Source organism: Armigeres subalbatus, chromosome 3 (genome assembly GCF_024139115.2).
Source record: "Armigeres subalbatus isolate Guangzhou_Male chromosome 3, GZ_Asu_2, whole genome shotgun sequence".
NCBI lineage: Eukaryota > Metazoa > Arthropoda > Insecta > Diptera > Culicidae > Armigeres > Armigeres subalbatus.
The window spans coordinates 108,418,173-108,445,455 of record NC_085141.1 but is presented as its reverse complement, the minus strand read 5'-3'; the positions used below and the strand labels follow the sequence as shown (position 1 = coordinate 108,445,455).

General features: G+C 39.8%; 2 protein-coding genes across 4 annotated transcripts in view; one reads left to right on the top strand and one right to left on the bottom strand.

Annotated features, from left to right (window-relative positions):
* LOC134221175 (serine/threonine-protein kinase Tao) overlaps positions 1 to 21,455 on the top strand; it is a 44,132-nt gene extending 22,677 nt beyond the window's left edge. For 2 of the 3 annotated variants that reach the window (XM_062700368.1, XM_062700367.1), the window contains 12 exons: positions 1,581 to 1,869; positions 1,945 to 2,093; positions 2,154 to 2,736; positions 2,807 to 2,983; positions 3,050 to 3,261; positions 3,329 to 3,479; positions 3,539 to 3,661; positions 4,022 to 4,138; positions 4,206 to 4,379; positions 4,443 to 4,664; positions 18,205 to 18,323; positions 18,394 to 21,455. In XM_062700368.1, the coding sequence (XP_062556352.1) occupies positions 1,581 to 1,869; positions 1,945 to 2,093; positions 2,154 to 2,736; positions 2,807 to 2,983; positions 3,050 to 3,261; positions 3,329 to 3,479; positions 3,539 to 3,661; positions 4,022 to 4,138; positions 4,206 to 4,379; positions 4,443 to 4,664; positions 18,205 to 18,323; positions 18,394 to 18,517 (2,440 nt within the window). In that variant the 3' untranslated portion in view covers positions 18,518 to 21,455. The remainder of the gene's footprint in view (positions 1 to 1,580; positions 1,870 to 1,944; positions 2,094 to 2,153; positions 2,737 to 2,806; positions 2,984 to 3,049; positions 3,262 to 3,328; positions 3,480 to 3,538; positions 3,662 to 4,021; positions 4,139 to 4,205; positions 4,380 to 4,442; positions 4,665 to 18,204; positions 18,324 to 18,393) is intronic. The other variant, XM_062700369.1, reaches the window with a different exon arrangement.
* Positions 21,456 to 25,038: 3,583 nt separating this feature from the next.
* LOC134225172 (vacuolar protein sorting-associated protein 33A) lies at positions 25,039 to 27,265 on the bottom strand. Its single transcript, XM_062705029.1, has 4 exons — positions 27,035 to 27,265; positions 26,739 to 26,952; positions 26,503 to 26,674; positions 25,039 to 26,411 (listed from the first exon to the last, which is right to left on the bottom strand). Exons 1-4 carry the CDS (start codon positions 27,134 to 27,136, stop codon positions 25,100 to 25,102), a joined length of 1,800 nt encoding a protein of 599 aa, XP_062561013.1. The 5' UTR covers positions 27,137 to 27,265; the 3' UTR covers positions 25,039 to 25,099.
* Positions 27,266 to 27,283: the final 18 nt, after the last annotated feature.

The window sequence follows — 27,283 nt, the reverse complement described above, 5'->3', positions numbered from 1 at the left end:
GAAAACAGACTTATTGGCCTATACACGTTTGTGGGATCCTTGTTTGGCTTCGGTATGGCAGCTACAACAGCGTGTTTCCAATCGTTCGGAAATACCCCAGTTTCGTGGCTAGTAGCTGCACTTTCTCAGTCGAAGAGGCGATAATATTATCACCTTGTCGCAAGGGAGGAATGTACTTAGAGGTTTTCCGCAGCGCCTTAGTAATTCATTGTACAGTGTGCTCGGTTTTCTTTGAACTTGTTGAATATGGCTATATTCTGATAGATGGAGCTAGTCCTGTACCACTGACGTCGACGTTTGTTACGCAAAGCAATCAATCTTCGGGTGTTGTCTGGAATCGTCGCGACTTGGTAGACTCGTTGCTGCGATTCGGGAACCTAAACAGCTTCATCTTCTATTATGGTCGTGGTCAGGTGCTCAATAGCAGCGTCAATCTACATTGTACAGATTTATGGTGGCATGGTCTAACACGTTTAACTTTGATTTGGCCTCGCGTTTCAAACGTAGCCAGTTAGCACGACATTTTTGTACAATCTGTCCGATTGGAGCTGAAAGGCTCTGTTAGCCTTCGGACAGTTCTAATGTCGGTGACGCGTTTTCAGATCACCTATTATGAAAAATGGTTCAGTTCTTCTGGTGAGAGTGGAGTTGTCTTGTTGATACTGTTTCCAGACCGACTGTCGTCTCGATCCGGGAAAATAAGCGGCTATTATGTGTAGATTCCCTTCTACCGAGCTGATCGTGATACCCACGCTTTCGATGACCTTGGTTGAAACGTTGAGCTGTAAAAATTTGATCCCTCTTCGATCCTTCTTTGATCCCTACATCCACATTGTGACGTTCCAAGAAGTCGAAGAATTCAAGTTTCGGAGTGTCCTTTTTAATTACCGAACCGCAAATTGGCTACACTAGACATTGTAGACATATTTGGCTGTACGCTCGAATAGAACAAGAAGTTTTTGCTGACCTGTTGTCGAACTGCTAGGGCGGTCTCGGCGGGCACGTGGTGGTGTTTCAGGTGGGTGTGCAGCGTTTATGCGCTCGGCTTGCATTTGCGCCATTTTTCCAACATAGTCCTTGCGAGTTGGGCAGTGTTTTTCGCCGCAGCCCGCACTTGACGCATAGTGGGCGAAGTTTACAATTCCGCATACCATGCCCGATTCGCTGGCAACGGTGACATTGCACAGCATCTGTAGGTCGACGTTCATATTAGCGCCACTTCACGATGACGTTAAAGACTGATCATACCTTTCGCAGCTCCGATAGTTTTTTAGCTTGCAGATCAATAAATAAAGAATTTATAATGAAAGCAACGTTGTTTTCTTTCTATTTAGACATACATCTCAGAACATAAAACATGCAAAAAATATGGAAATCATTAGGAAAACTTCTAGGATTTACATTACATACTCGTTTTTTCATACATTATAAGATGGCGAGGGATTAAACATACATAATTGGGAAATCAAAGCTACAACGTAATTTGTGATTTATGTCTTACATTGGTGAAGTTTTTATAACATTACTCTCAATAATTAAAATAATAAAATTTTCATTCAATCTGTTTCTTCCATATCCAGCGACATCAAAGCGGGCAACATCCTATTGACGGAGCAAGGTATCGTAAAGTTAGCCGATTTCGGCAGTGCGGCTATCAAATGTCCCGCCAACAGCTTCGTGGGGACACCGTACTGGATGGCACCGGAGGTGATCCTGGCGATGGACGAAGGTCAGTACGACGGCAAGGTGGACGTGTGGTCGCTCGGTATAACCTGCATCGAACTGGCGGAACGCAAACCTCCCTACTTCAATATGAATGCGATGTCTGCGCTGTACCATATTGCGCAAAATGAGGCTCCTTCGCTACAGGTGGGTATACGGGATGGGTTGTGCACGGATGATGCAGGGAAATTTATGACGGGATTGTTTGCTGTATTTTTACAGGCTCCAGACTGGTCCGATATTTTTAGGAGCTTTGTGGATTTTTGCCTTAAGAAATCCCCAAATGAGAGGCCAAATTCCAGTAAATTGTTAACCCATTCTTTCATGACGAGGATACGATCGCCAAATGTACTGATTGATTTAATAGCGAGGTTGGTGTGAAATTAAAATAAATAGGAATATTGGGATTCTCATATTCTCTTCCATTTCAGAACTAAAGCTGCCGTTAGGGAATTGGACAATCTAAATTATAGGAAGATGAAAAAGATCTTGATGGTGGATTCTTGCGAAACCGAAAGTAATGTCGGTGACGCAGAAGACACTCCGGATGAGCAGATTGGTGGTGATAGTAGCAAGAGTAATAGTATAACCTCAGAACATTCGTTACATTCAGTGGATCAGCATGGGGGAGTATTGCGGAATGCATCTAGGCATAGGATTCCTGGTCCAGGGCTACCACCGATGCACAACAACAGCATGAACAATTCGGGTGGCCGCGATGGGCTAATGGTAGGCGACGGTCTGAATCGAATGAGTTTGGGTGTAAGTGGGGGAAGTGGGAGCAGTGGAATGGGCAGTGGGGGACTCGGAGGCAGTGGTTCCATTTCCGGCAGTATGGGTGCTAGTATTGGGTATCAAAATTCGTCATCTAGTCCTGGTGTACCTCATCATCATCCGCATCATAACCACGTGTCGCAGGCGGCAGCGAATGCGGTTGCCGAGCATGGTGCCAACAATTTTGCAACTATTAGGACGACCAGTATTGTGACGAAACAGCAGAAGGAGCACATGCAGGTGAGTTGAATTAATGCATTCAGAATGAACGCTGAAGTTGTGAATGATTACATTATTTCTCCCATCCGAGCAGGAGGAAATGCACGAGCAAATGTCCGGCTACAAGCGGATGCGACGAGAACATCAGGCAGCCTTAGTGAAACTAGAAGAACGGTGCAAGGTAGAAATGGAACAGCACAAAGGAGCACTGGACAAAGAATACGATCTGCTATTACATAGTTTTACTAGGGATTTAGATAAACTTTCGGTAATGATATGATTGATGTGTTTTGGTTTATTCCTTACACATGTTTTTCCAAATGGTTATTTACAGGGGAAGCACCAACAAGAAATTGATCGTAGGATAAAGCAGAACAACGTTGCCGAGAAAAAACTGTACAAGGAGATATCAACACGACAAGAAGGCGATCGCAAAGCGTTCGAGTTGCATAAAAAGAAGGAATACAAAGCAAATAAGGAACGATGGAAGCGAGAGCTTTCGATGGATGATTCGACTCCGAAGCGGCAACGGGATGCCACGCTTCAGTATGTTTAGCCATCGGGTGTTTCTTCTGAGCGATAAATTTAATAGACATGTTGATTTTTTTTGCAGGTCCCAAAAGGATAACTTAAAGCAAGCTGAGGCTCAAGAGGAACAGCGAATGCTTCGAGTACAGAAGAATTACATCGAACTGGAGATGCGAAAGTTTCGAAGGAAAAAGATGGTACTTCTGCACGACCTTGAGAACCAGCTGCTGAGGGATGTAAGTATGACTGAAGTTTAGTTTCTGAATTCGTTATTATATTCATCTTTTTTAAACAGGAATTGAGTAAAAAACAACAGCAGCTGGAACAAGCACATGGCATGCTTATAAAACACCATGAAAAGACTCAGGACTTAGAATATCGACAACAGAAGAGTGTTCACGCTCTTCGAGAAGAGCAGGTACGTTTTATTCCCTGATGCAATGCTCTTAATGTTCAAAAGCAGTCACACGTATTGCCTCCGCATATACTCTAACTTTCATCTACTCAGTGACTGAGTGAAATTGTATTACCGTCTCTTTCTGCCCACGAAAAGTTTACTCAATTTCCGTCAAAAGCAGGACGACTCATAGTTTTGTTTGAGTAGTTCACCTTTTGACGAAAATTGAGTATAATTTTCGTGGGAAGAAAAGAAAGGGCAATACATTTTTACCCAGCCACTGCGTAAGTAAAAATTACCATTGATTTATAATCGACAAGTTAGGGTACTCGATTGCTGTTAGATTGCAACTCCTATTTTATTTGTGTTTTGTTCATCCAGATATCAAAACAACACGAAAGTGAGCTGCGTAACCAAAAGGAGTACATGGATCGGGCAGAGCGGGAGCTGTTGAGGAGGCATGCGCTTGAACTCAAGCAGCAACCGAAAAGTCTGAAGGTAATTGATAGGCAGTGGCCCTCCCAATACCAAACGTAAAGATAACTTTCCATTTCGGTAATTACAGCAAAAAGAACTCCAAATACGCAAACAGTTCCGCGAAACGTGTAAAACCCAGACACGTCAGTACAAGGCACTGAAAGCTCAAATCCTGCAGTCAACGCCTAAGGACGAACAAAAAGCTGTGATAAAGAAACTAAAAGAAGAACAACATCGTAAGTTAACGTTATTGGGTGATCAGGTAAAAGTTTTGTCCACTTATAATGTCTGTGCCATTTCTACAAGAAATCAACTTACATTTTAGTATGAACAAAGTATTGCCGACATGCTGCAGAAGCAGAGTTTGCGGCTAGACGAAAGTCAGGAAGTCGAATGCCATCAGCTGAAGGATCGGTTGCAGTATGAGCTGGAGATCCTGACGGCGTACCAGAGCAAGAATCGGATGCAAGCGCAGGCGCAACGAGACCGTGAGCGAAAGGAACTCGAGGATCGCGTCAGCGTACGGCGAGCTCTGCTGGAAAGTAAGGTGAGTATCGTAGACGGTAGAACTCGGATTTTTTGAAGCGCATCTAAAACTTAAGTGTTCAATGGCTGGCTTTTACTTCTTTTCGCTATCTAAGTTGTCCCGTAATCAAAGTTACATATCGAGCTGTATTATACTTGTTGTATTCAAACAAGAATCATCGGATACAATTTCATACTATGAAATAAACCCGAGATATAACCGTCACTTCTTTATTTTCGACATTTCCATTAAGATTTGAAAACAGATTTTGTTAAATTTATCAAATTGTTCATACGCATGGCTTTGGACCCTGCGTCACGAACGTATTTGTTTTTATTATCCAGAGGAAAAAACGAAAACTAATAATGCGCGTCTATCGGTAGCTGTGCCGCGGTATAGCCACCCGGCAAGCGTTAGGTAACTAGTTTTGAATGATACATTTATGAAGTTAGGTAATTAATCGTGATTGATAAATGTAACTTTCCTTTCCCCAGTTTTCTACACAAACAGTGATTTTGGATTGCGAAGACGCGTTCTAATGTTTTCCCAGAAATTCTTTCAACCCGTCATTAGGGATCTCAAAGCTTTTTTGGTACATTCAAAGTTAATTGCCATATAGGCCATAGCATATAGCCGGGTATTAAGCCACCCGGAGTGGAAATTACCATGTCTGAAACTCGATTATGCATATGCACAACATGTGATAGATTTAGTTCGGAAAATGTATTGGAGGGTAACCGGCCCTTCGGTGGGGTTTGATCTCACGACCCCAGTACGCTAGACAGGTGCTTTCCCTACTAAGCTACGAAGGACCCCCAACGTCCTCCGCAGCTTAGCGGGTACTGATGAAACCAAATTCCCAGCACCGGGCAACAAGCCGAACTCTTGTTTTTTTTTTTGGTTAGCGTAATCCAGTATTCATCGGTGCGGGAAGCCCATATGGCATAATGCCATTTGGCATAACGAGTTGTATGCCTAAAAGCAAATTGGCATAAAGGCCATTTGACCGTTACTTTAAAGCAATTGTGATTGGTTCGAACCGAATCTTTTAATTGAAAGAGTTGCCGAACGTAAATAAACATATTGCTGCATACTCGTTTTTGTTCCTTGAAGCCATTTGGCACAACGGACTTTATCCATAATCGTTGGACAAGCTGCCGAACGTAAATAAATAGCGCGAGTTAAATCATATTATCAGACTCATGGCAGAGAATCGTTTATGATTCAACTGGCGATATGCAACATTGCATTCAACGTGCTCTTTTTGTTTAATGCATTGGACCAACATCCTTTGCTTAAAACAATGGATAACAAACAATATATTAAAAAACAGTCGATTTAGTTTTAACGCCTTTTAGAGCATAATCATTTTGTAGTAAATAAATAAAAAGATACTATTCTGTACAGAATATAAATCGAATTAGATCGATTATGAAGGCTCAATAGTACTCCAGAGGTGAACCAGCCAAGAGCTGAAAGCCTCTTTAATAAAGAAGAAAAAAAGGCTCAATAGTTGAGATTTTGTTGTAGGATTCTATAAACACTGATACTTGATAGTATTTCTTTTTCTTCAATGGCTCTACATTCCAACTGGAGCTTGGCCTGCTTTTCCAGTATTCTATAAGCTTTCCTATGCCCACCACTGCATGAGTATGTATCTTATGTGGCAAGCACACTGGATGTACTATGCCCAGGGTGTCAAGAAAGTGCGTGGCTTCTGTTTTGAATGGGGTGCCCTTGAAAACGCGAGTGCTTTCAGTTTTGGATTCCGTGAAGTTCTTGTGTGTTTGTTTATTTATGGTGTACATCAACAGATTATTTGTAATCCTAATGGTGATTCTAAAACTACAATAATAACTAAATAACAGAATATGATACACATGTGATACAATGTGATACAAAAAATCAAATTACTGTCATGGGACTAAAATAAACCTATTATGCATTTGCGCGTCAGCTACTATGTAACGACGAAAAACATTTACAAAAGTACTGCGAAGCGCATCTTTTGTCAAGTGGTATAGTCGAATACTAATGCCACCACTCTCTGATGCCAACACTTTCTGTATAGCCCGTGTTCAGCGCATTGCTCAAACCAAAAAGCAAAAAGGTCACCTCAAGCATTTTGGACAATTACATGGTTGAAACACCACTAAATCAAACGTTTATCATTTTTTTTTGTTCGGGATGAACCACTGCGTCCATTTTATTGAACTTTTGTAGTATACCCGTGTCATTTGTTTAGTGCATGTCTTTCTGCTCCATTTCTATTGAGAAGAAATGAAGTAGTCGTTTTTTATTCAGATATTTTCTTAGCTTAATGTAAGGCCTCTTTAGATTAAGGTGTACAGTTATTTATACCCTTCCAGAAACGGCTTATACCAACTCTCAAAGGCGCGCCCCTCAATCAGTTTCGGCTCAACAATAAGTGGGATAATACTGATTTTGACCATGCATCGGTACTGCAGTTCAAACATATTTTTGCGTCTTCTTATGAGTTCCGGATTCGTTTTTGCACAGAGATCTGATTTCATTGCGTTTGGCATTTCTGAATCTCACCTTTACACAGAGTTCTAATCAGTCAGAGGGTTCAGCAGATCCACCAAATGCAAATTCGTATCCGCTTCTTTCCTAATTAATCAGCGCTCTGGAGCTTTGAGATTCATGTCATCGGCTTTAAAACCAGCTAAGATTGAGTTATGTTTTTATAATTTACTCCATTGACTCCATCCAAAAGTGGCAAAAGGTGGGTCATCTAAAAGCAGATTGTAGTCGTTCCATACACTTCCGACCATCACTCATAAGTATTAACAAGAATAGTAAGAACTAGAGCACAGTGTGGTAGATCTTTCTCCGTAATGCACCACAAAAAAAGGTGTCTACCCAGCATTATAGGCTCCGTTAACTGCCTGGCTAATTGTTTCACCCCCCAGGCCATTCATCCCCTCGGCACGGTTCGCTTGACACCTTGGGATTCGGGGTTAGGGACGTCATATTGTCAGTTTCAATGTTTAACCGAGCCTGGCGATATGACCGGATTTACACCGTTACGCACTACTTCAGAGTATCCATATCCCAGCGTAACGGGAAACGTTTATCATACGTAAAATGTAATGTAGATTGCTATCAACAAAACTACATCGATGTTGATATGAATTATATGATAAAAGTGGGCAAAATATGAAAAAATGTTTTGATTGTTTTTTTTTTCATTGAAAAAAGGAGCGGGCAAGAAGGTCACCTAGGGGCAAAAAGGACACATATCGAAATGAAGGTGTAATGAAGAACCTACACCGCCACATAATTGAATCCTGCAGCGCGGGCAGCAGACGTTGCCTTAAGAATTCGTGTAACCATTCTTCACTTGCCAGTTGAAACTCGGTTTGAGAACGGATGTTTAATTTTGTTCTTTACCGCCAGCTGGTAAGCCAAGCTCCTGAAGACGCAAATCGGCAGTACAAAGAGTTCCATCTTGAGTACGTACTGAACGAACTCGTTTTCCTGCTGTGGATTAAACACAGGTTCGAAGCGATCAAAGCCACAATCTTTCGATCCGGATGCTTCAACTATTTCTTCAGCGTTCGACGAGCAACACAGACATGCTGGGTGGCGGCTCGCTTCACAGTCATGCCGGACACGTTCACCGCTTTTATTGCCGCGGTCATGCTGAATGATGACCATTGTTTCCGCGACGAAATTCATACCACGTACCATCCTCGACAGGTCCCTACGAAATCACAAGAACAACAGTTTGCCACTTGTGTTCGATGTTATGTTCAATGCAAAGTGCGAAATCAAATAGTGACCCTTTTGCCCCTGATAGTGGTGTCCTTTTTGCCCCGGATTGTCAATAGTGCATTTAGATGCATGTGCCAAAGTCAGTAAGGTAGTGTACTTATTAATAATGTAAACTTGGTTTCAACTACAAATAGGTAACCCAAAATTATTATAAAATGCCCTTCGAAAATCCTTATTTTATGTGATGTCATTATTCAGAGCTTTTAATGCAAAATTTGATTAATATTACATTATAAGACTGCTAAGTTAAGAAGTCATCAATTATGCTTATAATATTACATTTTACAGATAAATCAAAGGGTGTCCTTCTCGTTCCGATGTCCTTTTTGCCCCGGGTTCCCCTAGTTGGTGCGGCGAAAGTGAAGTCTCAACATTATGCTATTCCGCAATGGTCTATGTTGCACGTTAATTTTAATTTGTCGCAAAATGTCTGGACAATCGATCCTGGTCCTTCCTTGCATAAATGTCTTGACAATCGATCCTTCCTTGTATAGTATCAGCGACGGTCAGTGCTCTGCTTACGTCCCCACGGATACGCAACGGAAGAAGATCGATTGGCTGGCAGCGGTCCTCGTAGCTAGGGAGGCGGAATGGGTCTATCCATGGTAGTTTGCGCAATGCGCTCCGATCCGTTGTTGTAGTAATGGCACCCCACCGCCGAGCTGTATTCCAACGTCGATCGAACGAGACAGTAGTAGAGTGCCTTCAAGCTTTAATTTTTTGACACCCTGAACACAAAGCCAAGCGTTCTGGTCGTTTTATCGACAACAAAGGATATGTGCTGGGTAAATGTAATGTAAGTTGCGAATCCAGAAGAACTCCCAAATCATTCACGCAGTGCACTCGGTCGATGGTCGTATCGAGAAGAGAGTAACTAAACCAGATCAGCTCCTTTCGTGAAAAATTAATTACCGAATTACAGTTGGCAAATGCAGTGATCTAGTTTTGGAGGGATTGACAATCGGCTATTGAGCAGATGCGAAGAAATATCTTCACATTATCCGCAAAGGATAACCCTGGTCCAGCGATGGCATGGTGAACATCGTTGAAGTAAAGCAGGAGAGTTAATGGTCCCAAGTGGCTGCCCTGCGGTATACCAGATGAAGCGCTGAAACTATCTGAGCGACAATCGCCCAAAGCAACCACCAGCTGGCGTCCGGTCAGATCGAAACCAATCGAGGAGATTTCCGCCGACTCCAAGACTGTCAAGCTTGACGATTGCAATTTCGTGGTTCAGCTTATTAAATGCTGCGTGTAAACGCACGCAAACGTATCCATTATGCTTGGCCAATTAGTGGTTGTTGAACGGCCAGCTGTAAACCCATGTTGATCGGCGCATAGATATTGTTTGCATTCATTGTGGGCATTCAGCGGGTCCATGACAACCAGCTCAAAAAGCTTCGCTATTGCACTAAGCGATGTGATACCGCATGGTTCACTTCACGCTTGCTCCCCTTTTTGTAGACCTGAAACCTTTCCACTCTTTCAGCAAGATAGGAATGTGCCACTGGATAGAGAGAATTGAAATAACAGGAGAAGGGGTTCAAGCAGACAGGTGATATTCTTTTTGAGAATCATCGATGCAACACCGTCAGAACCAGGCTAAGATGGAGTCTTAAGTTTAGACATCGCTCTTGATATCACCGATATCACAGAGCGATTGATTTGCTGATGGGACGTTGCTGGCAGCGGTGGTCACGACATCCACAGGTAGTTCTTCGAATTCAAACACACTGGCGAATTAATCTGAGAACATGTTGCATATAGGTACTTTGTTGGGTGCTTGCAGTTTCACTATTGAATACCATGAACGATGGAAATCCAGTCTCTTTGCGCTGTTCATTTACGTAGTTCCAGAAGGGGTGAGATCTTAGTAGTCGCTGTATCCCTATTTGGTAGCGTAGGAAATGATACCGACTGATCCGCTTATACTCGTGGTTGATACTGACATAGTGAAATTTGAGTGGCAACGTACGGTGTTTCGTGTAACTTCTGAGTGCAGCTTACTCACATATTTTCAGCGACCGGAAAGCATTCGTCATCCACGGGATCCGAGAGTCAGATCGAACGGATTTTTTTCGGGACATGCCTGTCGATGATGTACATGATGTGAAAAAAAGTTTCTGCAGCAGAATTAATGTCCACTGGATCAAGAATGTGTTCCCAATCCATATATGATAGCACTTCGGTAATACTGCGATGATCCGCCTTATGGAAATCGTACGACACCACGGCTGGGGTGCAAATTGGAACACTATCAGGCAGAGAAGAATTCATTGGCTGAGAGTACTTGCCGACATGATGGCCCTCCTTAGCCGTGCGGTTAGACGCGCGGCTACAAAGAAAGACCATGCTGAGGGTGGCTGGGTTCGATTCCCGGTACCGGTCTAGGCAATTTTCGGATTGGAAATTGTCTCGACTTCCTTTGGCACAAAAGTATCATCGTGCTAGCCTCATGATATACGAATGCAAAAATGGTAACCTGGCTTAGAAACCTCGCAGTTAATAACTGTGGAAGTGCTTAATGAACACTAAGCTGCGAGGCGGATCTGTCCCAGTGTAGGGATGTAATGCCAATAAGAAGAAGAAGAAGAACTTGCCGACATAAGGAGTTCGGAAGATCCCAATTTCTGACCCAAGCACAGGACCGGGACGTCTGCTGGTCGATGGCAGGAATGGCACGATTGGGTCAGGAGGATAAGGGGCTTCCCCAGGGCTTGCGGCATAAGTGCGGCATAAGAGCTGCCGAATAATCAGGTTTTTTGCCGTGCTCAAGTTGTTGAGACCCTCTCAGGTGTTTCGAAAGAATTTCTATAAATTTATTTTTTATTTTTCCGTTAAAAAAATAAAATCCTTCCTCAAAACATTAAATTTGAGCACGAAATTTTGAGGGGTAGGGGGGGGGGGGTTCACAGAAGAAGATGATAAAATTTGTTCCGGCCTAATTATTTTGTGCGATGTTATGTCGAAGTAATTTACTCACCCGCACAAAGTAGAACCAAACACTTATTTGATCGCTTGAACGTCTTGCGTCCAATATAAAACACGAGCCTACCGAAGGCTTTACTTTAAATTTGGTCTCCCGCAGAAAGCGGAATCAAACTTTTCCATGATTGCGCGATCTGCGTTCTGCGTACAATATAAAATACGATGATAATGATGATGGTGGTCCCGCCACATACCCCTACAAAGGTTTGAGCTAGACGATTTATCTTTAAGATAATTATTTGAATTTAATTTTTCAACAATTTAATCAGATTTGCAAAACAAAACAAAAACGATCTGATTACCATCACAGATATAAATTTCATAACTTTCCATTACTATCCAGCAAAGCAAAAATAATAAATGTAAAAAACTGTTTATTTCATCTACAGATTCTCATAAGTATCAGTAGTGATGCTTCGAGTTCATAAAAATGCAAAACTTGTGATACCTCTCGCACAGATTTCAAAAGTTCCACCAAGAATCGCGTTTCATGTTATTACAAGTAACGTTAGCCACTCGAAAGCATCAATAATAATCCAATAAACTATGTCGTTGTCAACAAAATCAAAACTTGTGTTACCGCTCCGTCGATATCAAAAGTTTCGGTATCAACCGCGGAAACCAAACTCTACACTAGATAGCCTATTACTAATCCGCAGAATCATTGAAACAGCTGAAAAAGCGCAAGTCTGTACATAAATTTAAAAATCATTCATATCTGCTTTACGCGCGCGAGACTCAAACTTTTGTAGACTACACAAGAAAAAGGTCAAATTACAATTACGTCAATAAATATAAAATCCATCATCATCATCGAGGCGAACAAATTAGTTTATTAGTGCCTCGATAATTGAAAAACACAATTGTCCAAACAAAATATCCGTAGGTCAAACTTCGTTAAGATACAATAATTAATGATTTTTAAAAAGTCAACTAAGTAGCTGCTTAAAATACAGCTTTTACGTGTGAAACACAAAGTCTCTTGAATTGTGATAATGTCGTTGCACGCACGTTTGATATTTGTAGGCATCGAATTGAAATAATTGATACCTTTAAAAAACAAAGAATTTTGTGAAGCTCCATGCAAAAAGTTGGGTGTTCTTACATCTTCCGCGTTTCTAGTGTTATATCTATGAATGTCACTTCCTCTTTCAATTCGATCATACAAATATCGAGGCAGCAAACCATTTACTACTTTGAAAATGAACACTATTGTTAAATACACAATTCTTTGCTTCACCGAGAGCCACTGCAATGCATCCAACAAAAAAGTTGAGGAAGTGAATCTGTTACATCTTAAAATCAAACGCATAATCTTATTCTGCAAGCGCTGCAATCTCGATATTTGTGTCTGATTTGCTAAAAACAAAATGGAAGGACAAAAGTCCAAGTGAGGAGAGATGATTGATTTGTACAACTGTATTTTACTAGCTGTATTTAATTCGTTTTTCAGTCGAGGATTCCATACTCGATCAAGTGTCTCGTCATCAATTTTCACAGAGACATTATCAATTGAACGATTTCGCGAAATAACCATATACCGTGACCTGCCCTAATTCCGCGCATTGCCTAATACCGTGGATTTTATCCAAATTGATGAATATAGAGGTACTGTCTGTCATATACATCATATTATTTGGTGAAATACACAAATATATATCAGAAAATGTTAGCAAATTATTATTGTGGTTATTTGTGACGTAAATTAGGCGCTAAAAAATAAATGTGAAAATGTATGACTTGACCAGCCAAAATTTGCATCCGCTTAGCAAAACGCTTAAAATTATGGTTATATTTCCAAGTCTTGTAACTTGATTTTTAAATGATATTTACTTCCAATATCGCATTGAGCCCAGTTTTACAGTTATAAAAAATGAGCTGGGTACTGAAATGGTATTTAAATTTCTTGTTTTTGCATTTTTATTGATAAAAACAATTGTCGCGGTATTAGGCCATCTTCTTCGCCAGTAGTGCCTAATACCGTGACTAGGCTATACCGTGAAGTTGATACTCAGAAAAATAAAACGTAACCATCACATTGAATACATAGACCACTAGACAATATCGTATAGGTATTGAAACATTCATATTAAATATCTACGACATTTTATGCGTAGGATTACTAGGGAAGCATCATTCAGATGAATTACATATTGCAATATGTATTATTCCAATACTTCCTCAAAGAAAAACTTCTGTTGGATGACTTGAAGATGGTATACATCTAATGAACATACATACAAATCGTCTTTATTGTGTCGCTCAGCACATACGAATACAATACCTATCATTTATGCGATATTTACCACAGACTATAGACGTAAATATTTTTCCTGTGCAGTTTCCTTTAGAAATGAAGGTAGAGTATTTTTCATCTGAATACAAATCCTCCCATTGTCTTCAAATCTACTTAGACACTCGATTGGAAATCATCTATCTAAAACCTAAAGAAATGTGAAGTAAATTATTAAAATTAATAAACGCTTTTAAATCCCTGTCCATGGATAAGGGGCTTGACGTTGATATTTCAAGTGTCTTAAATAGATTTTTATTTTATTTTTATTTTTGTTGTTTAATAGAGTGCTTTTTTCAAACAAAGGTTAAGTTCAACACTAAATTAAAAAATTAAGATATTTTTCCATTTTTTTATATCTCCTTCACAAGAATATCGTTATTTTAATGGTAATGGTTTGAAAATAAGCTCCGTAGAGAAACTTTTATCACATCTTAAGGTCAACAGTTATACCAAACACTTGAGGTACCATGCCTCCAAGTTAACTAATGGTTAGTGTCGCACGATCTAACAACAACTGTCTATTGGTAAATTTGGAGGTGCCGGCAGGGCTCAGTAGGGGTCTAACTAACATAACTCTAATACTAACAAGACCCTGAAACAAACGCTTATCCAAATAGCATACATCTATTTATACTTGTAGTAGTAGCTAACAATAATTCATTTTGTACTCGTATAGCTGAAGTAGAATTTTAGTAGTGAAAAGTAGAATTTGTAGATTTACTAATTTGGCATTGGAGATAGTGAATGTATCTATTATATCTTCTCGATAATCTTTTTATTTTAGTCTCTCTAGCTGCATGGATCAACGCAAAAAAAACTGTTTCTCCCTTCCTTCTATTAGGTTAGTTAGAAAAATTAGCGGATATATAGGGGACATGACTTAGTGTTTCTCTCATTAAGACAAATTCGCTGACCTTTACCTTATAATAAAATAAATGACCGATAGTAAAATAAATGACTGAAATTTAAAGATATCAAATAAATAATAAAAAACGAAAATAAATACATGACCATCGGTGGACAGAAAGCCAAGAGACAGAGTTCTGTTTAGAATAGTTAATTGAGACCATTGCACTCACAAGATAGAGAATAACTAGTACCACTATTATTGCTACAAGACTAATAACTTGACCACTTACGGAAATGAGGATAGACCATATGATGCGTTCATCCACTATTATATTGAATATTGTATACCCTGAATCTGAATAACTGAATTTTAGACCTCATTATTTTAATAAATAATAAAGGTTTGAATATTAGAAAAGGGAATAGAACTTGACCAAAAAAAAAAGCAATTACGGAACAACTGGACAGAAATTTTGTATAATGATCACTATTAGACTACTGAAACTTTAACATATGACATTACTGTGACTGATAGGATACAATTAACTCGACGACGTATTGACAAACATCCGATACTCAACCGTGTTAAAATAAAGGAAGCTCTTCAATATGTCCATTCATTACAATAGTACTTAAATTAATCTATTTTGAAACTACCCTACCAGAATGATATCATTACATCTTTATTCGAAATTGTTACTAGGAAATGGCAACAGTACCACCCGTTGTCAACATAGACTACTATTAGGTATTGAATGTCGGCTCCAAGTAACTAATAATTAAATTTACATGTTAACTACTTATTCAGAAAACATCTATGTACATGTTGAGCTTCCATTATTTGTTCGGTTTATAATTGACAGACTGTAGATAGAAAGAATAATGTATCGGTATGATCACAATACAAACCCAGGCCGCAGTGACCTAGTGAGCAACATAGCTTGAGTCGTCTGCTAGTATTGTGTATCACATGGAGAGCCCAGCCGAGATACCAGTCTATTAAGACTACAACTGGTCAACTCTCGAAAAAAAAAAAAAATTAATAAACGCTTTTAAATCGTCAATATTGAGAAATTGCTAACTTCCCAAGGAAATGATTCTTTTCCCAGTAGGTATCTGTGTAAAATAGTAAATTTTTATGACGTTTTTTAGTATGTATGACCTAATAATTTAATTGAAATTTGTATATGATTCAATTATTTACACATTTTATTGTAAATGTGCTCTTAAGCTCATCATTTGAGCTTGTTTGATAGGGCACGGTATTAGGCAATTTTCTGCGCGGTATTTGGAATCTTCTTCGGAATGTACGCGGTATTAGGCATATTCATAAGTCAAATGTCGAATACTATTTTCTTAATTTTTTTATGAGTTGAAGTACAAACATATTTTTCCCTTCAAATGTATTTAATATTGTTTAAAGTGACATAGTTTTCAAGGGTGATTGTTACAAATTGAATTTTATATAGCGAATTTATTGTGGACACGTCCTTAACCCCACGGTAATAGGGCATGTCACGGTACTTTGTTTTACTAATATTCAATTTTAACCGTTTGTACTTCAACCATCTACTTAAAGAATGCAAATCTTCATTCAAGTGTTCAATCGCTTCCTCCAGATTTTGAGCTGCAATGAATATTACACTATCATCAGCAAACAAATTAATATCACAATAACGTAAGACCCGTCGCATGTCATTAATGTACATAATGAACAAAAGGGGCCCTAATACACTTCCCTGTGGTACACCAAGGTCATTCTCCACGTTACACGACACATAATCATTGAAAGCAGTCCGTTGGGATCTGTCAGGCTAATAGCTTTCAAACCATTTGTGTGCAGAACCCGAAATTCCAAAGCGCTTAACAGTTTTCAACAATAAGGGCCGAGAAATTGTCTCAAAAGCGCGTTTGAGATCCAAAAACACAGCTAGAATAGTATCTTTACGCTCCATATTTTCCTTCCATTTAGATAATACCAAGTTCAATGCAGTTTCACAGGAATGACCTTCTCTGTAACCTGATTGTTCCGGTATTAACAAGTTATTACCATTTAAATGTGTAATTAGCTGCCCTTTAACTACAAATTCTAAAATTTTCTCTAATGTATGCAACATGTTGATGGGACGAAACTCTTCGGCTTTAATCGTTCCAGCAACTTTTTGTATTGGAATCACTAGTGATTCCTTCCAAACATGCGGCACGTGCCCAGTTTGTAACGATTCATTTATAAGGTCCAGCAAGTTGCGTCCAATGACATGAAAGCAATCTTGAATAACTCTAGCATTAACATTATCAACTCCAGCCGTTTTACCTAAAGAAAAGCAAATGTTTTTAAGTTCTTCAAAAGTAATGGGGTGAAAACAATGAAATCGACAGTTAATATTTATCGGCTGTTTTATTTCATCAGGCTCATCCACTAACTCGATAGATCGGTTAATGGATAAGACACTATTGACGAAATAATCGTTGAATTTAGATGCAATTTCTTGTTCTGACTGTTCTAATGTGCCATTAAATTATCTTTCGAAAAAGCCCAATTCGAAATCGGCCAAACAATAAAAAAGTTATAACAATTTCAATTTGGGGTCAATATCCCTCCCCTCGGATATGTGATCTTGATGCGATGGGTTGGCTTACACCATTAGCACTGAGATGGCAATCAAAGACATATCCTGTCGTAGTGGTATCACATGTTGACTATTTTTGCTTGGTGCCGCGTTACATATCTGGCATTGACGCACTAACAGCGTCTTCTTGGATGAGATGTTTCGTGTACGGCTGGCAAACTGCTTCGAATAGAATTTTGCTACGGTATCATCAAAGGCCTGGTGCAGAGGTTTCTACTTTATTCAGAGTCCCGCCAGTAAACCTCCATAAAAAAAACAATTTCTATTTGGGGTCAATATGACCTCAGAGCACAGACAACGTAAGTTTTTTGATAAAAGTACATTGTTGTGCTTATTTTCAAGATTTTCCAAGCACCATTTGCACATAGGGGACATATCTCCGCGAGCTTTACCAAACTACCAAAAATTATGAGAATCGGTTGAAAACTAAAAAATGGCAGCCTTTCAAAGTGGCCTTGGGTCATATTGACCCCAGAGCACAGACAAAAGGTTAAAAAGATTATTACAACAGGTGTTAAACAGAGGTTTATTAAAATTAATAGATTTTTGATGAGGTACTGAATTGATTCAACTACTATAATTCGGTATTTACTTGGTATCGGATATAAAAGTATCGATTCCAAAAGTACTTGATATCGAATCAAACGTACATATCGAGTATTTACTGGTATTTACTTGTATCGATTCATCCCTTGCAGGATGTACCTCCTGTTGACAGTTTGTAGCCCAGATAGTCCTATGCTATGTAAATCCACACAAAAGAAAATATCGTTGGGAAGCTGGAGACCCACCCATTGTTGCTCGATACATTTCCACAAGTCGTTTTCTACTAATCGTGGTTTATGGTTTTTCATCACTAAGAACTCTACCCGAGTTGATTGTAACACGTCCTGAGGTCACACCTCTTATTTATTCCAAAAGGCCTGGAAAGATAGATTACTAAGCTAGTCACGTCTCTGAACCGGAACCTGCTTCAATAATTTTCTTTTTTTGCCTACAGATGGAAACCGAACTGCAACAGTTCAACCAGGAACGAGCAGAACGGATTCGGTTACTTCGGGAGCGCCACGAGAAGCAGCTGGAGGCGTTCGACGAGGAATCGGCACGGATGGGCTTTAGGTAAGCCTCAAGCTTATAACTTACGATACGCATGTACTCAATATGTGCTTTTCTACTTTCTATTTTATAGTGCACTGGCGTTGGCCGAGGCCTCGAAGGAAACCTACCCGGACGAAGAAGGCAGCTTGTCCGGGTCGATGCTTAGCTTGGCCCATAGTAACAGTTCTACCAGCTTTCCGGCGGGATCGCTATAGCATAAATCGCGCTGTACGCTGCACACGCTGTCGAGTCATAATTCTATGTAGTGGGAGGAACGAAGGCGAATGCAATAGGGAGAAAGACATGGCGAATAACGATAGAGTTGAGTGGTAGAAAGAATACTGCTACTATTACTAGCTGAGTATATGTAATTTTAATTGACCCGCAGGCAGATAAGTTCGGCGAGAAAAGTTACTTGGCGTACCTAGAACGTCAGGAGCGAATGTTTGAGCTAATGTTGTTACATTTCGATTGTGTTGTTTCTCTGAAAACTAAGAATGTTTGTATTTTGTGGTAGGGGAGAATCTGAAGCACTATTTCTTCGTTCTTTTAAGTGTTATTTTAATAAGAATTTCTCAACACAAAAAAACTTAACTTTTCATCCTAGTTCCGTCTAGTGTTTTTATTTCAATTAGCAAAAAGTGGCGCCTGTTTATGCTCAGGTGGCACAGTTGTATACTGATTGAAATATGGCCACTTAACGGTATAACCATCCTTTTCACTGGATTCTAGTCAACTGGTCCTGTTTTCAGCAGAATGTGCGAAATTTAAGCAGCTCAATGTCTATCGGCAAGGGGACGTTGTTAGTTCGATTGTAATTCTTATTGGTCCTTCGATAATACTCATGGTTGAATTCGAATGCTTCCTAGTTGCTAAGGTGTTGTTAGGTTCATTTGAGGAAGTGAAAATCACTTGTAAGCGCTTCAGTTCATCTGTAAATAATCGTAAATACATCTGCTTATAATACCAAACATGTTCTATTATACTGCAAACTGCTTTTTATTAATGTGGACCGAGATTACACGCGAATTTTCTAATGCTATACCTTCTATTCCCGTAGGCCCTGAATTGAATTGTTTATACAATTCTGGTCGAATTACTTTATTAAAACACGTTCACACATTAGCTGTTCTCATTAACAAACGATTCGGGCTAACATTTATCTGTTTCTTTTTGCTATCAGGTATGCTCTCTACTGAACAAAATGATAAAAATAAGAAACACTAGTTTGGCATTTAAATCTTTGTTATGGAGTATGATTGCAAAACAAAACTTTGCTCAATCACTGCTAGCCATTCATATGCTGTTTGTAAGACCAAAAAAAACGTATGTGTAACAAATCCTGCATGCGTTGCTAGATAGATATGTAGTAAACATCTTTAACTGCATATCATTACGCAATCACTCGTAATTCTTGAGTGCATAATGGACTTCTAGCCTATCAATTTTATCATTTTGAATTACATTCATATCATTCTTTTGATGAACATTGTTAAAAAATATTTCTAAATCTACTAGAAATCGCTTTTTGGGGATAGTAATTTTTCGGTCATATCGCTTCTCGTCGAACTTTCGCTGCGATCAGATAGTTGTGAATACCCGTTTGAAGTGAACAGACGAATGTTTCTACACACTTTATTAAAACATACTACTTCGCTTATTCTACATAATAGTAGACCACACCACACATGAGTAAAACCGTACGGATATATAGTTATTTGAGTAAATAATGGAAATGTGCGTGAGAAAAGAAGGAAAATTATTGTTTTGTTTTATAGTTTTCTAGTGTCAATACTGTAAACGCAAGGAACGAATATTAGAGCACCGTGTGTGTCAATAAATTCGCCGTATTAGTAAAAAGTACGGCTGCATGGTAAATAGATCACACGATTATTACTATTATGAAGTACGTAGGCGTAAACTAATATGAGAGAAGGCGAAGTGAACAGAACTAATTTATATTTATATGCCTAGTATTGTATCATTTCCGTGCTCTTCATAACACAGATTCCTTGTGTTTTGTACATTTACTTTAGTTTAATTGTGTATAATTACAACCACAACCATACTCGTTTAATTTGGCACACTCAGAATGTTTAGATACTGGATGAGACGAGAGAAGATTTGTTAATATCATCAGCATCAAAGGTGAGAAAACTGAAATTAGTTATTTAATAATGTTTTAGTTTTTAATGCTGCGGTTTAGAGAGAAAACAGTAATATAATAAACAATAATGCAAAGTAATTCTCCAATTATTAAACAAGTAATGACTAGATAAACTAATTTAATTCAAGCTGAAAATACACACACGAAAAGTATAACACCCGCTGCATTCTGTAAACGAAAAATAAAAATTATTGCTAGAGCTTTTATACCTTTACTGCAACAGTGCATATTGAATAGACATGAAGCAGATAAACAATAAAACAAAATATAACAGAAACTAACTGCAAAAAAATCATCAGGATAGAAATAGTAAAAAAGGGAAAGTGTAGCGATGGATTTGTGCGAGCGCGAGTGAATGAGATTTTTTTAAACAAAGAAATTGAGATAATAGATTCGTTTCGTTACGAAACAGCAAACCATGATTTACTGAAGGAATAATCTTTGGGCCAATTTTATGAGTGTTGTGAGTTAAATATGTTTCCTCACTTGTAGAATACGTCCAAATATTATAAATCGATCACGCTAAAATTAATAAGTAAATATTCACAAAAAACGTTTCCACACATATTATTATAGAAATGTAACACACAAAGTGCATAAACCAAGAAGAACTACCTAGTAAAGAGCAAACATAGATTGCGCAAGAAACACGCAAACACAGAGTTAGGAATACAAAGATTCACACTTGCAAAGTTTTTACTCCCTACAACTGCAAACAGAGAGAAAGATAAAGAACTACTAAAACGCAAATAAAAAGAAACCAATCGAATACTGCTAGAAGAAAAACCAAGCCTGTGTTTAGGAGCAATTTGTATATGTGTAGTGTATGAGCGAGTGATAGCACGAGAAAGGAAGATAGCGAAAACAAAAAAACGAAGGTTAGAAAAAGATGTAAGTATCTAAATAATGCGAATGCGATTGTGTTGCTACTTCGAAATCTTGGAACAGGATAATAAAAAAACTAAACCAATTTAATAATCTAGAAACGATGTTCGATACTGCTGGCATTACTGGCGCTAGTTTTATTTTCTGTTTGTGTGATATCACATCATTCAATTTCTATTATCTATTCAGAGTTAACTCAGATCATATGATGCGGCGACACACATGAGCCGGAAACAGCTTTTATAGTGATTATTTATTGTTTAATACATCAACAGGCGAATTATGTCCTAATGTTGTTTATTCTAATGAATACTAACAAGTCAGGATTTTGCTAAGCAGGCTGCGTCCGTTTGTGGAGATCAAAGATCAAAGCGGGAAAGACGATCAACAATGGACCGGATACTTTTTCTACGACAAATCCTTGAAAAATTCCGGGAATACAACTTGCGGACTAATCATCCGTTTGTGGATTTTAAGGCAGCGTATGACTCAGCGAGACGGAACGAACTGTGGTATATAATGCTAGTACATGGCTTTCCGACGAAGCTTATTAGGCTGATTCGATCGAAGCTGGATGGATCCAAATCGAGCGTCAGAGTATCTGGTGACATAGACAGGACATGTAGGGAGTGAGTGCTGGTATTTTTATTTATTACCAGACTAAGGCCATAGAAGTCTTCTCCATTCAGATCGGTCCATGGCTGCACGTCGCCAACCTCGCAGTCTGCGGAGGCTCCGCAAATCGTCCCCCACCTGATCGATTTACCTTGCTCGCTGTGCACCTCGCCTTCTAGTTCCCGTCGGATCGTTGTCGAGAACCATTCTGACCGGATTTCTGTCCGACATTCGGGCTACGTGCCCGGCCCACCACAGTCTTCCGATTTTCGCGGTGTGAACGATGGATGGTTATCCCAACAGCTGATGCAACTCGTGGTTCATTCCTCCACGTACCGTCCGCCATCTGCACCCCACCATCGATGGTACGCAGCACTTTCCTTTCGAAAACTCCCAGTGCGCGTTGGTCCTCCACGAGCATCGTCCAGGTCTCGTGTCCGTAGAGGACTACCGGTCTAATAAGGGTTTTGTAGATAGTCAGTTTGGTACGGCGATGAACTCTATTCGATCGGAGCGTCTTACGGAGTTCAAAGTACCGACAATTTCCAGCCACTATGCGTCTTCGAATTTCTCTGCTGGTATCGTTATCGGCAGTCACCAGTGAGCCCAAGTACACGAATTTTTCAACCACCTCGATTTCGTCACCACCGATAGAAACTCGTGGTGGGTGGCTTACATTGACCTCTCTTGAGCCTCTTCCTATCATGTACTTCGTCTTCGACGTATTGATGATTAGTCACCCAATCACGCGTTGGCGCATCTTTCCCAGCACTATGAAGCCGGTTCTCAGCTCGTTGGTGGTGCCACAGCTTTGGTAGAAGGTAGCCGCTTTTCCACACTTTCTCTCCTGCAGCGCTACGATGTCGAAATTGCGGGGATGTAATTTATCGTAGATTATCTTGTCGCAACCTGCGAAGCCTAGCGACTTGCAGTTTCATGTTCCAAGCTTCCAATCGTGATCCTTTATTCGTCGGCCAGGTCGGTGTCGATTATATCGAGTCGTGTTCTTCTATGTCGTTTGTAATGGTTGTTTTAAAGGCGGCTTATTGGGCCTGCGCAAACCTCCTGTCTCGTCGGAGGGCCGTCGTGTCAGGGCTGTTTAGCGCCCCCCCTAACACCAGGACTTGGGCTTGTGCGCTTTGAGCGGCACACGGTCGCTTTGGCGACTCCTACTAGCGGATACATGCAGCTTTTTATAGAGGTTTAACAGAGCCCACTGTCAAACCCCACCACATCCTAGGCAGGCACCACAACTCGCAGATTGACAAGCCCTTGGTGAGTGCTAGTAATGGACCCCTTAACGACTAAAATCTACTTCAGTCGTTCCGCTAGAGCGAGCATCTTGACAAATTGTAGTTCTGCTGCACCAGATGACAAGCATTTCTACCAGCATCGTGTTTCGTACATAAAACTAGCCAAAACATTCATTTTTACCAATAAAGAAAGTATTTTAAAATTATGTTGCTAGCATGCATATTATGACTACCCCCGGGTCCATAATGCACAACGTCGAGTTTGTTCATATACGTATTATGCCCCCCCCCTTTGATTTGCATGTTCCATTCCCACATGTTCCTTGTGCCTATAATGGACTCCCCTTTTGCATATTTACATTTACAAATTAGTTAATATAACTAAATTTCTGTTTCTCTGTCCATAATAAATGTATGGAACTGCTGTCCTGTTACATGAAGCAACTTCACGCGACGGAAATTTACAGAAAATAATTGATTCCAGTGTTTAATTCTCGGGTACTTATTCAAATGGACGTATGTGATTTTGTAAACAAAGATTCAAACGTTAATTTGTGCAATCTGATAGCACTCCCATGCAAACCATTATCACAGACAGGTAGGGAAAGCCTTCGGCTACCTGTTGGTGGTGTTAGGTTGCGTGGGAGTGCCATCAGATTGGACAAATCGACGTTTGAATCTTTGTTTACAAAATCACATACGTCATTTTGAATAAGTACCCGAGAATTGGGGATTTTGTTCAGGGGGTCCATTATACGCAAGGGGTCCACTACTAGCACTCACTACCTATTAAAAAATATTGTCGCGCTCTTGTAATACGCTCAGCTCTTCGCGGTGGTAGCAAACAAAACTTGCGCAGCAGCGCGCCCATAAGTTTTTACATAGGGTGCGTGTCTGTGCTGTTAAATTTAATGAGCCGCCGAATGGTGCTGCCATAGCTGAAAAGCCGCCGTGTGTAAAGTAAATGGGCGCTCTCCAGCACGATTCGACGGAAGCTGATTGAGATGATCATGATCTGATTGTTTATCTTGGGATACATAATAATTGCTAACACTGAAAGTCACTTCACGTTTTCACAAATTTCTCGTGAAGGTCGTGAAGCCAGGTTTACTTTCATTCTCTCTACTGGTCTCTATTTAAACATCGTATCTAGCATTCGTTCTTTCGCATTATCCCGAGCGTTTCCGGTCCAAATATTGGGACTTAACACTTAAGTGGTGGAATTCAATGGGATTGTATTAACTCGTCGTATGACAAGTGAAGACATTCCACTAAAAAGCTCAAATTAATTTTCTTATTGGGATAATTGTTAGCAAATGCAAATAGAAGTAATAATTAAAATTAGAGCGTTATATTTTTATATGATCTTCGGGGTAATGGCCTTTCAGGGTAGTGGGGTATTCGGTCTATTGATGGTGATGACACCGCGCTTGTCACCGGCTCGCATAGAAACCATTAAACACGTAATCTGAATAGGCTCTAAGGTTACAAATGATGTCGATTCGTTCGACGTTACACAAATTAGCCGTATTAGTTTTGCTGGAAAACCATGATACAGCAAAATTTGCCATAAATCGTATTGTTTCACTGAATCGTACGCTGCTTTGATATCAATAAACAGATAATGCGTTTGCAAGTTGTACTGCCGGAATTTACCAAGGATTAGTCTCAGGGTAAACATTAAATGTTGATCCAGAAATTACGTATTTGAATGTCAAACTTCCACTTGTATATAAAAATTCATCATGTCACTGCCGTATACTAATAGAACTATCAAATTTATACTTTTACGGTGTATAAGTAATTTATTCAATCATAAATGGAATACATATATTTATTATAGCTTATTTATCATACTTTCTGTCCTTATGATATAATCAGTATTTTTCAATGAAAGCATCCATGAAACTATTCTTGTTGATCAGCTTCGTAGTACACACAAGAAATTCAACATTGTTCTCGTCCTGTTGTGCGAGAAAACGTAACGCAGAAATCTCGGCAAACGTGCACCCTCCGATGAAAAAGACCACTATCACCCGAGGAATATCTGACTGAGATATCTCCGATGTGAACGACCCTCGACGACTGCTGAGGGTCGACGTCGCTTGATAGTCCTCGAATGTAGGTCTGGGTAGAATTTCGGTTAAGATTTGCCAGCCATTCGATTTCAAGTGCTGTTCGACAATCCTAATGGAAAGTGGAGCGTACACGCTGTGGACGTAGGTGATGTCTTTGGGTGATACTTCCTCGGGATGCTCGGCGGTGAGGTTCAGCGTTTTCCTAAGCACGGCGTACGTTCGGACTCCGGTTTGTATTTTTAGCAACCCTGCCTTTTCAAGGTTTCCAATTGTGAGGAGCACTTGCAGCCCGTATACCTGCACAAGTTCTCGCTTGTAGTAGTCCAGCACTTTGGGTTTCAAACCCGAACCTGCTATGGACTGCATGCACATGAGACGGAGAACGTTTCGAAGAGGGGTCTGCTTGGCGATCAGATCTTCGATGAAAGTGTTCGGTTTATCTACGTCGGAGCACATCATGAACTCTTGCTCACAAGCAAGTTCATCTAGGAAATTATCCGACGAAATGACATCCTTAACCAGTTCCGCTATTTTTGTATGGGTGGCTAGGGATTGCTCGTTTGCTTTAATGTGGGGCAAACTTTCGACAAATTTCTTTAACTCTTGAATAGATTTCTCACCGTGATTCTCATTAGTTCTCAAACGAATAGATTTGGCAAGCCTTGAAAGCACGGCCCCTACAGCATTGAAGTGTTTATCTCGTAATTCCGAATATAACTGTTCCTTTGAATTCAATATGAACGGGCTTTTCTCAGTGTTCCGTTCCACGGAAAACCCTTCACCGGAATTGAACTTCTCGGAGGGAAGATTGACTGTCGTGTTATTGATGCTAAATATTTCATCGATTAGTCCCTCGTATGTCAGTTGGGTGGCAAGGACGCTCATCAAATCAACAGAACGATCCAATATTATCATTTGGTCTATCACACCCTTGTCGATACTTGGAATGGCTTGTTCTTCATTTATCATGGTCTTGGTTAGCTCCCAAACTCTTTGGGCACAACTCCCAATGCCGTAGACTTTGGGAATGCGACCATACAGTTTTTGTAAAGCTAATAGAGCGCAAGCAGATTGATGAAGGCAGGACGTGTCGCGATCTAAATACAAGTCTCTGAAAGAGAAGATTTGAGTAATTTGTATATCGAAAAACTATTTTAACAGCAATGAATAAATGACAATAAATGACACAATGAAATAATTACTTGTAAGCATCCTTCAGTTCCATCGATAGCAGATCATTATCGAAAGGGAAGAAGTCACATTTGAATTCTCCGATGTGTGTCAGACTTCCGAGAACGCCTTTCACCTGAAGACGTTTTTCGCAAAGGAATGATTTCTTGGGTACGAAATACAAATAGTATTCCTTTCTGGATACTGAAAAATAGGAAGCCGAACCGTGAAGCTATTTCGAATATTAGGTATTATATTAACTGCATACTTTTCTTCTTGCGTTCCTCCTCATGAATGTTATTGGCAATGTAATCCATCAGGGTTTGATTGGGCCGGGTAATGAAAATGATATTCTTCACATCTATGTCGGACCATGGTTCCGGCCGGAGGGCATACATTTTTGTGACATGATGCTCCTTAAGAAAAGTGTATCGTGCCACCAGGCCGACCGGGCCGCCTAGAGATTCATCCCATACAATAGCCTAAATAGTAGTGCCAAAAGAGTTTGAATACTTTGTTACAACAAAACATTTAATGTTCTTACTCATATATGATAATACCAACCTTAGTTCCTTCACAGCGATCTAGAATTTCCACTAGGTCGCGTACTGCTGCTTCTTGCAATAATTGAACATTGGCTCGTCCGCCTGTTAAGTGGGTGAACATTATTTACAGGTTCTAAAATCAAATTTCCTGTAACTATTCCAAACACAGTTTTATAAATGAAAGCGACGATGATTCACGAGAATATTGATTGTTGTGCTTCTTGATAAGGGTTGTTGTGACAGCACGCCCATCGGTGCAACAGCTGAT